Source organism: Saccostrea echinata, unplaced genomic scaffold, assembly GCF_033153115.1.
Source record: "Saccostrea echinata isolate AGI-Se365-2 ecotype Australia unplaced genomic scaffold, CSIRO_AGI_Sech_v1 ptg000029l, whole genome shotgun sequence".
Taxonomy (NCBI): domain Eukaryota; kingdom Metazoa; phylum Mollusca; class Bivalvia; order Ostreida; family Ostreidae; genus Saccostrea; species Saccostrea echinata.
This window is the reverse complement of record NW_026889778.1, coordinates 27,321,265-27,338,523: the sequence shown is the minus strand read 5'-3', so window position 1 is coordinate 27,338,523 and position 17,259 is coordinate 27,321,265. Positions and strand designations below refer to the sequence as shown.

The 17,259-nt window shown below is 33.6% G+C and overlaps 1 protein-coding gene across 1 annotated transcript; it reads right to left on the bottom strand.

Moving 5' to 3' along the window:
• Positions 1-5,062: 5,062 nt before the first annotated feature.
• Positions 5,063-15,652, bottom strand: LOC133195762 (delta-like protein A). The gene is made up of 10 exons (XM_061331692.1): positions 15,505-15,652; positions 13,818-13,975; positions 13,457-13,589; positions 10,452-10,609; positions 8,539-8,672; positions 7,968-8,093; positions 6,834-7,559; positions 6,477-6,597; positions 6,018-6,284; positions 5,063-5,921 (listed from the first exon to the last, which is right to left on the bottom strand). Exons 1-10 carry the CDS (start codon positions 15,547-15,549, stop codon positions 5,816-5,818), a joined length of 1,974 nt encoding a protein of 657 aa, XP_061187676.1. The 5' UTR covers positions 15,550-15,652; the 3' UTR covers positions 5,063-5,815.
• Positions 15,653-17,259: the final 1,607 nt, after the last annotated feature.

Genomic DNA, 17,259 nt, shown 5'->3' with positions numbered 1-17,259 from the left:
ATTTTGCCGATATATAGATTACTATAGAAAACATAGATACCATATGCCTGTGCCCCCTCATTAAAAACGTCTGATGACCTTTTCTTTTTTTTTCCTTTTTTTTTTTTTTTTTTTTTTAGCTTGTCAAGAAATTTTTGGTAGTTGATATTGCCCCCTCAACTGAAAATGTATGGCTGTGCCCCCCCCCCAAACTGAAATTGCTTCCTACGGGCCTGTTAATTAACATAGCAAACGGAAGCTCGATCAAATCAAACGAGTCGAGGGAAATACATAAAAAAAGAGATATTTAATTTAAAAGTATAAATTTTAAGATTAAGGTATTCCGATCCCCAGGTTCTGAAAATCAGCAGTAAGTGATTGAAAGTGCTCCAAAAATGTCTCTGAATTCACAAAGTAATATGTATTTACCCATGGTATTTCTTCTGTAAGTTCATAATTATTATATAGTTAATCATGTTAATTATATATATAGGGAAAACTATCAAATCTCAAATATATTTTTAGGAAATGCGAATGAAAACAACAGCTATGCATTTCTTATTGCAAATTGATCAACAAATAACAAGAGGCCCAAGAGCCTTCACGGTCACATGCGTATATCATGGCCGTAGGAACCCGGGGGGGGCACGGGGGGGGGGGGGCGTGCCCCCTCCCCCCCAATAATTTTGCCAACATATAGAGTACTATAGAAAAAATAGATACTATATGCTTGTACCCCCTCAATAAAAATGCCTGATGACCTTTTTTTTTTTTTTTTTTTTTTTTTTTTTTTGCTTGTCAAGGAATTTTTGGTAGCTAATAGTGCACCCTCAACTGAAAATGTATGGCTGTGCCCCCCCCCCCCCAAAAAAAAAAACCTGAAATTGCTTCCTACGGGCCTGTATATAATATGCAACAATTTAGAGGATCCATAGAGTATACTGAAAATAAACTGATAGATGAAGCTTTGTTGCCCAAAAGCAAGAGAAATAGGATGATCAGGATCAAAGAAATAATTAGTCTATTATTCAGCAACAACTCATACATTATGTCCTAATTTGTCCCCCATCTATCACTAATCACCATGATTTTTCACTATATTATAAATAGAGCCCCACCCTTACACCAGAACATTTGACCCAGGGACCTTCTTTGCTTTATAAAGCTTTTATTTATAAAACATAATTATTGAATATTTTAATTTATTTAAATTATTATTATTGAATATCTTTTATTTATAAAATATTCCTTTTAAAAGAATATTTTCAAAGAAATTAAGCTTTGACACTATGAAATCAATAGAGCCCCACCCCCACCCCCCTTTTCACCAGAAACCCCCAACCTGGGGCCATGAATTTCACAATTTTAGAAGAGGCATCCTTGCTTATCGTAACTATGGACTTAGTTTGTTTAAATAATACCCAGGAGCAGAGAAGAAGATTTTCAAAGAATTTATGCATTTTCACTTTATTATCAATGGAGCCCCGTCCTAACACCAGAACCCATGACCCAGGGGCCATGAAATTCACAATTTTGGAAGAGACACCTTTGTTCATCAATGAATGATTCAGGTGACCTAAAAATATAGGTATTCGAAGAAATTGCATGTTTTTAACACTTGTACTTTATTTGAGTTCTTTTATTTACTTCAATTGTTATATAACACTTAGTGTAATAAGCCTGTGCTATTATTAGAAGACATCACAGATCCCATATGTTTTCATATCATGCTAATAAGAATTGGTATTTAAGGTTAGATTAAAGGAAATTTGATTTCTCTAAAAATAATCTATTTTTTATACTTTATTAGGGTGCAAATGATAACTTTTATTTTACAACACAGTTTCCAAGGCTTCGAAGATCTAGAATAATGAGATGCATGTAATGAAAATTGTTGCACGAAAAGATTTCATTTTTTTAAAACTTAGTTAATTAAAAAATAATTTTAAGAGTTATCCTTCCTTACTGAGGAACGGATATCCTTAATTGAATTTGTCCTTTTCTTATTTTTTCTGCATTAGGGGATTTACCTAACAAGGCCTAAAAGCGAATAAGCATACATCAGAGGTACCTTTTCTTAAATACATACTAGTAATTGTTCAATGCTTTGTTTAAAAAAAAAAGTTGTCTATACGATCTCCTGTTTCCATTTTGTGAAACAATGGAAATATCAAATTTTGCTAACTGTTTTACTATAATATGATATAAGTCATTTCAAAAAAGCTTGAAGTTTTGATTTACTTTTTTATTTTATTTTTTATTTGAAGTGAAGGCTAGTTTACTTTCGGGGGAAAAGAAATCTCTGTATGTCAAGACTGTAGCTCTACTGACGTGACCATGGCCATAGTTTGACATTTTTGATTATATATATATATATATATATATATATATATATATATATATATATATATATATATATATATATATATATATATATATATATATATATATATATACTAGTATTAATTCTCAGGAACACCGTTCATCGAAAATAAAGAGGAGAGAGAATACACTGTTCTGAGATGTAAAACTATCTAAATGTAATTTCCGCATTTGTTCCAAGTCTGGAAAAAACACTTTCTACAGTAGTAGATGTATAAAAATTAATGAATAAATAAATAGATAAATACCAATATGAATATTTTAACCTTATCAGTTTTATTGAAATCAAATAAAATGTACAATGCGAAGGACAAAATTCAATATCTATGAGACATGCAGTTTCACAGATTGTTCTACATGTACATGTAAGTATTTTAGTAGCTGTACAAAGTAACATTTCACCCCTAGAAAACAATCCTGGATCCGTTCATGGGAAGAATTGATCTATTCTGAGCTTGGGCATTTTCCAATAGCTGTTACAATGAAATTTATATTATTTAAATATTTGATCAAATTAAGAACAACAGAAAATTGCATTCTTAAGACTTGTTATGAAAATATGGTATTACGAAATGACAAATGGATATTACAAATTAAATTAAACAAGATGTGTTTGTGAAACACTATGTCCCCGATGGTAACACAGTTCTGGAGTGGGACGTAGACTACAGTGCAATATTATGACCAATGTTAAAGTTTTTCAAATGTAGGTCAAAGGTCACAGTTGAGGTCACATGATCAAAAATTTCTGTACCAATGGAAAGGTCTTGTCATAATGAACACTCATGTCAAATATTAAAGCCTTACCCTTGACAGCGCAATAGTTATGGGCTAGGTTAAAGTTGACAACAGACAGACAGGACAAAAACAATATACCCACGGGATCTTTCGATGCGGGGGCGCTGACTTTTTAGGACTAGGTCTGGACAGAAACCCATTTAAGGTATGTCACTCGTCAGCTTTTTAGAAAAGTTCAGTCAGAACCTTTAACTTCAAAACTATTTATTACAATTCAATTTTTATAACAAATTTAAATTAAACAATGCAAATTATTCAACATTCAATTAAAAAACTGCTCTCAGATTCATAAAGAAGCAAGATTTATGAGGGACTATTTCTTGTGGTGGAAGGATATTTAGAAGAAAATTCTTCAAATCTACACATTTGTCAAATTTATTATCTTGGAACTTAAACCCCTCATATTTTTACTTAGAGAATATTTTCCGTTATGATATGCTAGGAATATTAAATATAGGTCCCAATTTATATTTTTAGAACAGATTTTACACATTCACTGAACAGACTTTGCCAAGAAATGAAGATATATTAAAGAAGTCAAGATAAAATTTACACCGTTTTTTGCCTGAAAATCGCACATTTTGACCAATATCTCAAAATTTACATCACTGACCCCAACTTTTTCTTTCATTATTTTAAACAACACGATACTTCAAACCTGTCTGCACTTAAGTCATAAAAAGTTTGATACAAGTGAATATTTTATTGCCTCTTTAGATTTTTATACCCCAAATACGATACTTTTTTAGTGCAAAAAGGTCACACAATATTTGTGCACATTAATTTGCATGATTTGTTCAATCATAAATATTATTCAAAGTATTTTACGTAAAATAAGATGATATTTATTGCTATAATTACATCTGATTAAATATGATAAAGATTAAAGTAATTAACCAAAAAGTCACAGTTGAAGTGCAAAAAGGTCAACTTAATTGTACCGTAGCTCAGTAAGATGCACACTGACACCCCATTTTCTTTGCAATTTTGAGTCATGCTATATGAGTACTTATCTAAAATATACTTCTCAAAAAATCCTTGATATAACAAATTTCACGAGTGACATACCTTAAATGATAGAGCATATAGTATAGCACTATTATACTTTCATGTTAAATACTAAAATCTGATTGGTTTAGAAGCATTCAACAATCCGTAATTAATGTTACCCTCAGCGTTAGCAACACACTTGACAACGGGTAACATTACGAAAATAGACTATTTCACGATAACTGCGGTACTGCTCTTTTGCAGGGCAAAATGATATATTTTGGTGAAATATGACGTAAAAGTAGTTGTTTAATATACGTCATTTAATTATCTGTCATCAAAAACTTCGCCAAATATTGTTATTTTGCCCTGCAAAAGATTAGTACCGCAGGTATCGTGAAAGGGTTAATATCACATGCGTTCAAATCATGCGCGTACGGTTCACCGTAGAATTCTCAAAACGTCGGTTGTGCGTTTGAAAGAAGCCAAATAAACGACGTCAATTAAAGCTTGCGTCCGATGTAGCTTACTTGAAAACGACAGACGAAACATCCTTGCGAGTGCAAACTTTAGATGATAAAGGATTTTTTGAGTAGCAAACAAACAATAAAAGGTTGGTAAATCTTTTCCGAAGCTTTCTTATTGACAAAAATAAAAGCGGGGAGTTTGAAAGCTTTCTAAGCGTGAACTTAACGACTTTCTCCGAATTTTTTTTATGACATCCGAAATCAATAAGACATTCAGTATAATAAAATAAATAGTGCACGTTTTTGAGGGTAACAGTTGAAATTGACACCCCTCGGAAAACCATTGTCAACCTCCGCTGACGCGTCAGTTGACAATGGTTTTCCTTGGGGTGTCAATTTCAACTGTTACCCTCAAAAACGTGCACTATTTATATATTATATATAAAATAACGACTTTAGATGTTTCGAAGAAAAATACGACAGAAAGTATATCGATTTCTCCAAAGGGTGCATTATGTATATCAACATTTAATTGACAATTTCTGCTTGCAATCATATTTAACAAATCCTACTGACAAAAAATTCAGACAATTATTAACAAAATGTAGGTTATGAAATCATATACTGAATATTGAAACGGGCCGACACAGTAACATACATGTAACTAAGACTAATAGATTATGTATATGTTGTAATCTCCATGATATACATGTAGAAGACGAATTTCATTTTATTTTGAAATGCCCTTTCTATAAGGAACTAAGAGAGAAATTCTTGAAAAGAAGTACCATTATACTCAGCCTAGCGTCTTTGAATTAATGCAATTGCTGAACTACTAATAGTGTTGAAGAACTTTTAAATTTGGGGAAATTTTTGAATGCTGCCACATTGTTAAGAAATAACAATACTTATGTATAGCATTATTTTCATGCATGTATTTTTACGTTAACTCTCTCTCTCTCTCTCTCTCTCTCTGTATGATTTTTTTTTAAATAACGTGCCAATTACTCTGATGTCAGCCAGCTAGCTTAAAAGGAAATTAAAAAACTTGAAACTTGAATTCAATTCGGTTAAACGTAGGGGGTCATATATAGTCTTGTGTGAATACTTGCAAGTCAGTAAAATAGAAAGTGTTTTGTTCGTCGACGGAGATTGTACAGTCATATAGAAAACTTGAAACTCTATACATTTTCATTCTATTAATGATTATCGCCGTTTATCTCTGCATACAGGAAATTGCCGAACGAAATATTAGTATTATCGCCCACGATATCTGGTTCTTCAGATTCTCGGGTTTTCTTCATCCTAAATTAGATTAAAAAATTCGTTAATGCACTGTATATAAAAGGCATGATGTAAACACGTCGTTAAAAAATTCCGAAAGACCAAAGCATATCCTACCTTTTGCGTAAAACGAGAAAGCAGGCGATGAGCAACAAAGGAACAACCAGGAGAATAAATAGTGGAAACCAGTTTTCGGAACCCTTTGCGTTCATTAAATGACCAGTTCTAGTCTTGTTTGCCTTTTTGCTATTTTCTTCTTGAAACAGATCGTCGTCAAATAAAAATTGTGAACAGTTTTTCAAACTATTTTGCAGCCACATTGAACAATTTGTCCAAAAGACAAACTTGGAACCTGCCCCAACTATGTTCATTTTCTCTTTGTTGCTGAAAAATACAAAATTAATTAAACCAAAAGTCTGAAATCGATCATAATTCATTTTATTTCATTAAGGAGGAACAACTGGTTCTTAATCACAGTCCTTCAAAGTGGGTAACTTGGCACTGTCTCTCGTATATATTACTCAAAGCACTTTACAAACTTTCAAGTTTGCACTTTTCATTTAATACTATACTTACGGATTCGCTGAATCCAGAACTTTTGACTGGGTAATATTAATTCCCATACAAAGAAAGAAGTCTTGTTTAATTAGCTCTTTACCCGTTTTTGAACGAGGATAGGATATATTTACATCAAAGCCTGCAATAGAAAAAAAAAACATGAAAGGACATTAATGCTATTTAATGGTGTTTATACATTTGTATCTGCCACCTCTTTACAATAATTTGAATCTCTTATCAATCAAATTATAATTATATTATTCCAAAAATACATATTTGCATGTCTCTTGCTCTGAAAAATGAACGCAAAACTATGAACACTAATATGATTTAATACACACACAGGTACACATACTTATGTTCGTCAAATCAAACCTTTTTGCATTGCACAAATTTTGGGAACACTGGTATTACAAAGATTCTCCATTTGACAAGTACATGTCCAATTCCCTTGAGTGTCAACCTTACAATCGCCGTAAGTAGTGCAATCGTTTTTGCAGGCCAAACTATAATCCTTTAACTCAGAACATACTTCTCCTCTCCAAGGTTCTAAACAAAGACAACGTTCTCCATCTCCATCTACGATACAAGTGCCGTTATTTTGACAGACCATATGGGAACACTCCCGAATAGGTGGAAAACAATCTTTCACCGTTGACTTTTCCAAGCACCGACACCGGTAACTCCCTTCTGTGTTGACACATTCTGCAGTGTTTGCACATGGCCGCTTTTCGCACTCATTCACGTCTTCTGCACAGTCGTTTCCACTCCATCCATGCAAACATTTGCAAAAATAACTTCCGTCTGTGTTGATGCATTTAGAGTTTCCATGACAAGGGTTATCTAAGCATTCATCGATGTCCCTCAAGCATGCTATACCTTGCCAACCTGTTTTGCAACGACACTGGAATTTATTCATAACTTCTGCGCAGGTTCCGTTGTTGAAGCATGTGACGTCATCACAACTTGCAAGTCTAGTCTCACATCTTTCGCCGGTCCATTCTGAGGGACAGTCGCAAGCATTTGTATTGTTAACAAGATAACAAACTCCACCGTTTTTGCAGACGTTTTCTTGGCAAAGTTGAATGTCACAAAGTTTTCCTGGAATTTAATAAAATTTAATTCCCTTCAACCTTTAGAGTACTTCAAGTTTACATAAAAAATGGATATCATAATTAAAGTGTTAAATTACGCTACTAAATCAAAATCGTGCAAAAATAGAATTGGAAAGTATAACTCGATCGAAATAACATTTAACCTACTGTTGTATTAGTTGCAGATCTGTAGCTGGTCTGAAAAAATTGGTCGTCCATCCCATTTTTTTCAGACCAGCGAGGTACAGATCTGTAGCTATTGTTGTATATGCTGTATCTTGAATGATTTATTTTAAGCAGTATTTATATCGTATCGGATGGATGATACACGAGTTTGCAAAACTGCTTGGACTGTTAATTCCATAACTCTGAATTATGAATTTGAAAAGAAATACACGTTAGTGAAATTGTGTACCTGAAAACCCATGCTGACATTCACAGAAGAAGGAATTTTGTCGATTATCCGTCAGACACGTGCCATTATTTTGGCATGGCACGTCTACACAATCATCAACAAGGGTGCACTTAGATCCTCTCCAGCCTACAAAATAAAAATGAAATATATTCTCTATTCAAATTCATCAAGCAATGCAGATAACTGAGGATGGTCATAAACATTCTTCTCCATGTGCAGATGTCTTTTTGTCTCTCAGCTCTCGGGATTTAAATTCATATATATATATATATATATATATATATATGCATACTTTTCAGTTCGGTATAAATGGTAGATATAAATGTATAGACTTAGTTCCCTTCTAATTTCGTCCGAAATATAAAACTTCCGGATTATTGGCGTTCTGTTAACCATGGTTTAACTGTATATATTTGTATTATTTTAAAGGGAGGAACATGCAAATTGTTTATTTGAATTTTCATTCATTTCTTGGTTATGTTAAAAGGTTACAAACTTACAATCACACATTTTCAAATATATTTTTATTAATTACAACAATCAATACTACTAATCAATGATTGTACTTTACCCTTTATACAGATTTTCTGGCCTTCACTGTTACAGATGTAGTGCCCGGTATAGTCATTTCTAGGTCGACAGTAAACGTCACATGATTTACCAAAATAGTAATCGTCACAAAACACCGCAAGGTCCACCACCAATCTATGAATCATTCATATAGGCATTTAGTTATACAGGACATGTAATAACAACAAGTGCAAAGTAGGACCCTCACAATACGAGGACTGTTCAATAAATTATGTCCTGAACTCAATAACGTACAGCATAGAAAATATTTTACATTAACCTTCAGTTGGCTTTCTCACATGATAGAATCTTTAATAAATTGATAACCGTTTATGTAACCACGTTTCATCATATAGTTTCATTGTGAGAAGCTGGAAAACAAGGGCTATTCGAGACACTGCATTAAAAATGAATGGTAAAGAATCAGTAAACAAGAGTGAAGTTAGAAGCTTCATGTAAAGCTCCTGTAAAATTAAGAATGCAAAAGAAATATTTTACTGAAATATGTGATGTTAACAGCAACCAATGTTTGTTTTATAGACACTTGAGCAGGTGGATTTCAATGATCAAAAATGAAAAAATGGGCATACAAAATGGGTACCGTCCTTGGCGACAAGGACTTACAAAACAAATGTAATATTTGCCAAAATTCAACAAATTGATGATGTTTAAATTGACTTTAAGACGCATAGCAAATTTGGTAGGCATAATTTTTGGGGGTAGTTCACACTGTTTTAAAGAAACATTTGACAGTAAAAAAGCTTTGTACTCATTGGTCACCCTATGTTTTGACAAATGAGTGAAAATGACAGCGTGTCACAATATCCAAATAATTATTTTTAAAAATCAGAAATTGTAGTTATCCACGTTTGTCTGAAATTCTAACAGATAATGAAACCGGAATCCATTGTTTTGAACCCCAAAGGAAAATTTACAACAAGATGCACATGACCAAAACAGCAAGGGTCTGAGAAGAGCAAAGAATTGGAAGAGCACAATGAAAGTTTTATATGCCATTTTCTTCAATAGTAGTGTCTTGGTGTTCAGATTCTTATTTGGGGAGGCCGTTTAATTTCTGGACGAGTCTAGAAAGCAAAATTTTTGCAAAAAAATCAAAAGGTTTATAAAAGAAGGAACCAGAATCAGGAATCTACTACTGTAACAGTAATTTTCTTCATGACAGCGTCCAAACCCACACGTCCTGAACAGTAAAGGAGTTTTGGGGATAAACAGAAAGTTAATGTTTTGTCACACCAACAATATTCGCCAGATCTTTCACCGTACGACTTGTTTCATTTTCCAAACCTGAAAAAACACCTTTGGGAAAGAAGAAACAAGTCCAGGAAATCATAGGATCTGTCATATTCCAGTATACGAAGGGCATACTCAAAAATGTGTTCTAAAAACAATTAGAAATTGGATAAATATGTTACAGACATGTGTTTCAATTAAAGGAGCATATTTAAGGGAAATAATTAATACAAAATCAATGAAAAGCGTTTTTTGTTTCTTTCCGGGCACCGAGGACACAATTTATTGAACAGCCCTCGTATGTTTTTTAATAGTGATAATGCGTTCACATTGCCTTCCAGTTTATAAATATCAATTGCATGATAATTTTGTGTGCTTTCAGTAATATTTAGAGTACCTTTGCGCTATAGTGTACATGTATCTTTCATTACTATATAGATATATTTGACTGGGACGATTTCTGATACGTTCATTAAAGGAACTAGGTTTACATATATAGTTACATGGGTATACACATGATACAGGTCACAGGCAAAAGACGTATGTAATTGGATTAGCCATTGCTACTCAACATGTTTTGGTATATACATATATTAATCTTGTAAGAGTTTCTGCAAATAAACACATTTTATTACGATAAAGCTGATACAATTTTGTGAATACCTGGTTCTGCGATGGAGCATGAAGCGCAAGCGAGTGTGGTTTCGCCTGTGGCCGCTCGGTTTTAGAACAAACTTTCTGTACAGAAATGCCACGTGATCATCAGCAGTACGTGAATCGTCATCCCAAATATCAACTTTCAATTTGAATTTTCCAGAAGCCTTAAAAGAACATTATTATTGGTTCATCAAAGAAGAAGGTACAGTTTTGACTTTATTATGCCCTAAAAATTTAATGTCTTCAAAAAGTTTTGAAACTGGCTTAAATCTTAATAGAATATACGAATGTGATAAATCAGGAAAGAATATGGCACGAAGGAGTACCATTCTGGAAATATGACGTCATTAATTTGATGCATTTCTCTGTTTTAAACAGAAAAAGCCTCAAAATGACCCATTTCAAGGGTTATTTTCCTTAAGAAAATAATGTCCACCAGGCCCGTGGGAAGCAATTTCACTTTGAGGGGGCACAACCATACATTTTCAGTTGAGGGGGCACTATCAACTACCAAAATTCCCTGACAAGCAAAAAAAAAAAAAAAAAAAAAAAAAAAGGTCATCAGACGCTATTATTGATTATTGAGGGGGCACAAGCATATAGCAGCTGTGTTTTCTATAGTATTCTGTATATCGGCAAAATTATTGGGGGGCACGGCCCCCCCCGTGCCCCCCCCCCCTCCGGTTCCTACGGCCATGTCCACAGCCATCGCCCACTATAATTTTCGGATATGTTGTGTAAAATTCTTCGAAAAATCACATATGTCAAAATCTTTGTGGGCAATGCTTGTGGACAATAGTATCTGAAAGAAATTTCCATGAAAATTGGTGTCTTCTGCAACTTTTTAAGAAAATACGGGGAAATGCACATGTTTATAACATCACAATTAGAATTTAGAAGGTCATGTGAGAAAAATGATTTGCAAGATCTTTCTGCATGGAATTTCAATGATTCAGAAAGCATGAGTTTTAATTTTTTACATCACTTTTATTTTTAAGAAAAATGTATTGAAACCGTACCTTGTTCTTTGAAAATAGTTTAATTTTCACAATTTAAGTCAGAGAAGAAATGGACTGATACACAACTACATATACTACATCACAGATGTTTGTGGACCCCCCCCCCCCCCGAATATACACCACGGGTTTAATTTATTTCTATTTGTCTTCTTTCATAAATTATTCTTCCAGCACACATTTACAATGTATTCCATATAAACATTCCAAAAAAATATCGTAGAGTAATCGTTTTATTTCTTAAAAAAAAAATCATACCACAGCCAATAGGAAGCAATATTCCGGTCTGGGGAACAGAACCAAACATTTTAAATTTGGGTGGATACTATCAAGCAAAAAATCCTCGACAAGCAAAATAAAAAAAAATGTCATCGCACGCAACTATTAAGGGGGTACATCAGCATTGTACCTGGTATCTTAATTTCTACAGTATACACCATATATCGGCAAAATTATTGGTGGTGGTGGGGGGGGGGGTCGTCCCCAACCGGTTCCTACGGCCATAATACACGTACACTGAAAATATAATTTAGTAACTAAGGCACTACACAAAAACAAGAGTCACGATCGGTTAAACTTTTCAGTGTGAATTTTCCGAGTTTGAGGTGCGAGTTTGAAGAGGTGCAAGTACAGTCTGGTTACAATATTCTTGTCTCTATTGTACGAAAGAGTGTGCATATCAGACGGGCGCAGGGCCAGTGTATAGTGTATCAGTATAGATCTGTTACATCTATGTCACTTTATACTCATGTAAACTATACATGTTATATATCAGATATATACATGTAGTTTACATGAGTATAAAGATATATACTAATGCAACTTGAATTTACACAACATGTCGTCACGCTACAGCACGTATTTATTGTGCTGGCCCGAAGGTGTGTTGTGTACAATATATTTGCGCGCAACGGCTCGTTGTGTAAAATTGTTGGCGCTATGTAGGGCATGTTGTGCGTTAGCGCGACAGTGTGTAACAATTAAAAAAAGACAAGATGTGTTTGTGAAACACTGCTTCCCCCGTATAGCAACTTAAGGCGAAGGTTAAAGTTTCTCAAATGCAAGTCAAACTCCAAGGTCAATATAAAAGCCCAAGCACCAACCATTCAAAAGTTATCGTCAAGGTTAATGTTTTCTAAAAGTGGGTAAAAATCCAAGGTCAAAGGGTCAAAATTAATGGAACGCAGGGGAAGACCTTGTCTGAAGAAATACACATACAAGATATAAAAGCCCTAGCAACAACTGTTCAAAAGTTAAAGTTTTTCAAAAGTAGGTCAAACTTGTTAGCATCCAAAGGAAGGTCTTGTCACAAGAAATATACCTGTGACTTTTGAAGGCCATAGTACTAACGGTTCAAAAGTAATTACCTGCAAAGTTAAATTTTTTTAAAAAGTGGGTCAGACTCTAATGTCAAGGTCAAAAATATTTATACGCATGGAAAGGTCTTGTCACGATGAATATACATGTGAAATAAGAAAGCCCTAGCACAAACTGTTCGAAAGTTATGGCCAAGGTTAAAGTTGGGTAAATTTTTGCAAAAGTGGGTCAAACTCCAAGGTCAAGAGGTCAAATATGTTGGTACCCAAAGGAAGGTCACAAGAAATATACATGTGAAATATGAAAGCCATAGCGCCAAGCAGTCAAAAGTTATGGGCAATTTTACAGCGCTGTAAAGTTTTTGCGGACAATCAGACAGAAAGACGGACGGACAGGACAAAAACTATATACCCCCGAATCTTCGATTACAGGGGCATACAAATAATAGTCCTCTTGCAGCAGACATACTCACTAAAGTAGGTAGGTGTATAGTCGATAGTCTGTAAACCTAGCTTAGCTACATGTAGCATGTAGCCATAATTTAATATAGCAATTCTGTTTCTAAGAGAGAGAGCTTGCGCAAATATAGGGAATTTTATAAGAAAAAAACAAAACAAAAAACAAAAAACACACAACAAACAAACAAACAAAAAAACGAAGATACAAACAGCAACTTACAGGCCACGATGTTACGTTGAACAGGAATGGGTTTTCCATTCCATGGATGTTGTCGGGGAACGAGATTGTATCGGCATTTAATATAACTGGTGTTTCAATGCGACCAAAGGGACACTTGTTCATCGAATTCGCACTGAAAATAAATTTCAAATTTGAAATATATATGATCTATTTTTCGTCTACAGATTCAAGAAACAATTTTAAAAAGAAATATATATTAAATAAATAAATAAATTAATTAATAAATTAATTAATTAAATAATAAAAAAAAAAATAGTTAAACCTTTTAATATTTATGCTCTGACTATACCGATCAAGAGTTTTTTTTATCGTATTTTTTTTTTTGAAATCAATATTTTACCCTGTGTGTTTGTCAACACAAATAATGAAGCGATGATCGCATTTGCTGAAGGTGATGCCAAACCTCCCGTCGCACTTCCGGTTGTTACTTCCTTTTCCGCCGGGGTTGACAAATTCCACCAGCTTTACCGACAAATGACCTCCACCCAAAACTAAACTCTGCATAAAAATATGGCATAATTAATTATCCGTTCTCAGATGATAAGGTACATATACAGTATAATGGAATGAATACGTAAAATATGAAAATCTTTCTTAAATCTTTTGAATACCTACACTAAACAGTTATAGATTTTTTTTACCTTTTAAAAGTTGTCTGATATAAAAATAAATAACCATTATGAAAAGTAAGACGTTAAATGCCCACACTGGTAAATAGATAAATGATAGTGATAAAGTGTAACCATGAATTTCATAGAAATACATGATGAAAATCGTGCTCACACTTTTCAGAGGAATGAATGAAATTAGATTTATATTTGCATTCACTTAAAAAACTCAGGAAAAAAACATGACTGGGAATGCAGAGTTTGACAAAAGACAGGCCCATGGGAAGCAATTTCAATTGGGAGGGGGGGGGGGCAACCAAACATTTTCAGTGGGGGGGGGGGGGGCTACCAAAAATTCAAAATTTCCTTGACAAGCAAAAAAAGGTCATCAGATGTTATAATTCAGGTAGCAAAAGCATGTAGTAGCTATGTTTTCTACAGTATTCGGCACATATCGGCCCCGGGTCCTGCGACCATGCATAAAAGAACGTGGTGTGACAGTTTGTATGGTGTATGCAAGTTTTTCCTTTGGAGATGTGTGTTTAAAATTAAAACAATTTGTTTCTACGGTTGAAAAGTACTTTGAATAGATTTAGGAATTTAATAATATCTTCTTTGGGTAAATATGACATTTAATGAGACACCATAAGACTTATTTCTGACCACCATCGGTAACCGCCAACCTTATAGCAGTCAAAATTCTCAGTTTTTGCCATTCCCCTATGAAATATGCATTTTTAAAAATCACTTTACAGGACACTACTTTAGAAATTTTGAAGAAAAATAAAATTTACGTGGTAAATTAAACTTATTTATTTTAAAAGTTTAAACATAGATCTTGTATTTATTTTCATAATTTTTTGAAAATTTGTTTGAAGCAGATGGTCTTATGGTAATCAATGTATAACAAAAGTATATTGAACAATTCTGAATCATTTTGTAACAGGAAAGGAGAAAAATGCGACGGATCAGACCAGGATTCAAACTCTGACCCCTGAATCATGCACTAGTAAAGTGCTCTACCAACTGAGCTATCTGGCCACCGGCGATTGAACATGCCTGAACACCACTATTTTAATCTAGTTAAATAGTATTGCTAAACATGCAGAAGAAGCTGAAATTAATCAAATTCATATGACTCGTAACTTATTAGAATTAAGACCGTCATTTCGCATTTTCTCAGAATGATTCATTTCATATTTTAAAAAAGAGAGAGTTTATGCTGGCAGTTATTTGCCAAGGGATTTTTATGAAATTCAAATTACATTTTACAATTAATTTATTTAAAAAAAAAATACTCCTAGAAAAAAAAGGAAAATCGTGAAATATGAAATGTTTATATTAATTCATCATTTAGCATTTTCTTTAACTCAGCATGCAATCCAATTAATTAGCTTTTTTATTCAAATTATTACTTACAAAGTTTAAGATGATTATCAAATACAATCCCAAAATAAAATGCATTTTACAACAGCGTAGATTAATAATAACCCAATTTCAATGAACAAATTCACCCAACAACAGTCCTGAAATGACAGTGCAACATGCTACATGTTGTGTAGTATGCACATGCAGAGAATCAACCTTCACAATATGTATATAAATACGTATTTTCAAGCTCGCATTTGGATTATATAATTTCAGAAAAATGATTCATGTACAACAAACTAAGAGGTCAAAGTGTTCAGCTAGAAATCGAATAGCGAAAATGTGTCATTTTAAAACAGATCTTTTTCTTAACACTAAACCTATAATTATGTTTTAAAAATCAAAAAACGTATAAATATAAAAACCGTGTGAGAGTGCCCGACAAATGCAGGCTGTGATCAGAGGACGTGTCTTACCCTGACCCAAGGTCATTTGGAAAACTTCAGAGATCGGAAATGATGTCAAATTATAGTTTGCCTTTAACTTTGAAATTTTAGAGCTCATACTTAACACAAATGTAGGTATGTTTTAGGGGATGAATTATGACCTCGACCCGATGTCATTTGTACAAACTTTTGGAGTATTCGATCAGTAGTTGAATTTTTGTGAGTCGTCCATAAAGAAGCATCGAGGACAAATGATACAAAAAAATGGATGCCTGGATTGCTCTATATTTTTTGACCTATTTTGTTTGTAAATGATACAAATATTAATTTTCTAAAAATTCTAAATCTAAAGCTGTGCAAACTGTAGCTCTCAAGTTGAGAAAATCGGACAGAAAAACCAGAGAGCTACAGATCCAAGCATTGTAAAAACCTTTAATTTACAGCGACGTTTTTTTTTTTTTTGGTTTTTTTTTTTTGGTCGCGCGCTAGGGGTATTATTTCTTGTATTTATATGCGTCCCCCCCCCCCCCCGCCAAAAGCATGGTATCTAGCTGTTAATTAACCATATAATTTACTCATAATCTTGATGCTTTATTTAACTTTCAACGATCCCTGACAGCATGACCCTAACATGGATGTCGGAATCTGACATTCCAAGGTCACATAGGGTTGTTTAGGATAGACCAGATTTTGAGATTTTACACAGTCAAAGTTCAAACTACTCTTGCCATAAAAAGATATTGTCCGTTCAAATATTTTAATAACTCTTTGCTTTACATCAAAGAACGACTGGGCACTTTTAGGTTGGCATTCGGCAGAAATTTGGGTGCACTTGAAAAAGTGAAGATTTCATTGATCTGTCACATGAAATTTTAGCATTCTTTTGATGTATCGGGTTCCTGTAAAATAGGAGAAGGAAATATTTTCCTGATACTGTGTTTTGATTTGCTAAAAAAGAACTTGAAAATTGGCTAGACGAGTCATTTTATACAAAATGTTACATTTTTAAACATGTTTTTCAAAAAATTTGCCATCTCTGGGTCATCTTTCCATGATTTTGAAACGTCTTTTTTGTGCATTTTAATTCAAAGAAATAAACAAACATTTAAAAAATATGGAGAGAAGACCCAGAGACCACAAAAATGGACTTTTTCGAAAAATATCCCATTGTGTACATGCGGACGCTTCATTTTCGTTTTGAAATCCGTATCGTGTGTGTAGCGATGATAGCTCAGTAGTATGTGTTACCCGTCCAGTGCAATGGAATCGAACATTTTTTTTTTTTTTGGTTCGATCCTCACATGGAGCGTTAATATTTTTTTTTAATGCAAACGATCAATTCTTTTATTTTTTTTTAATT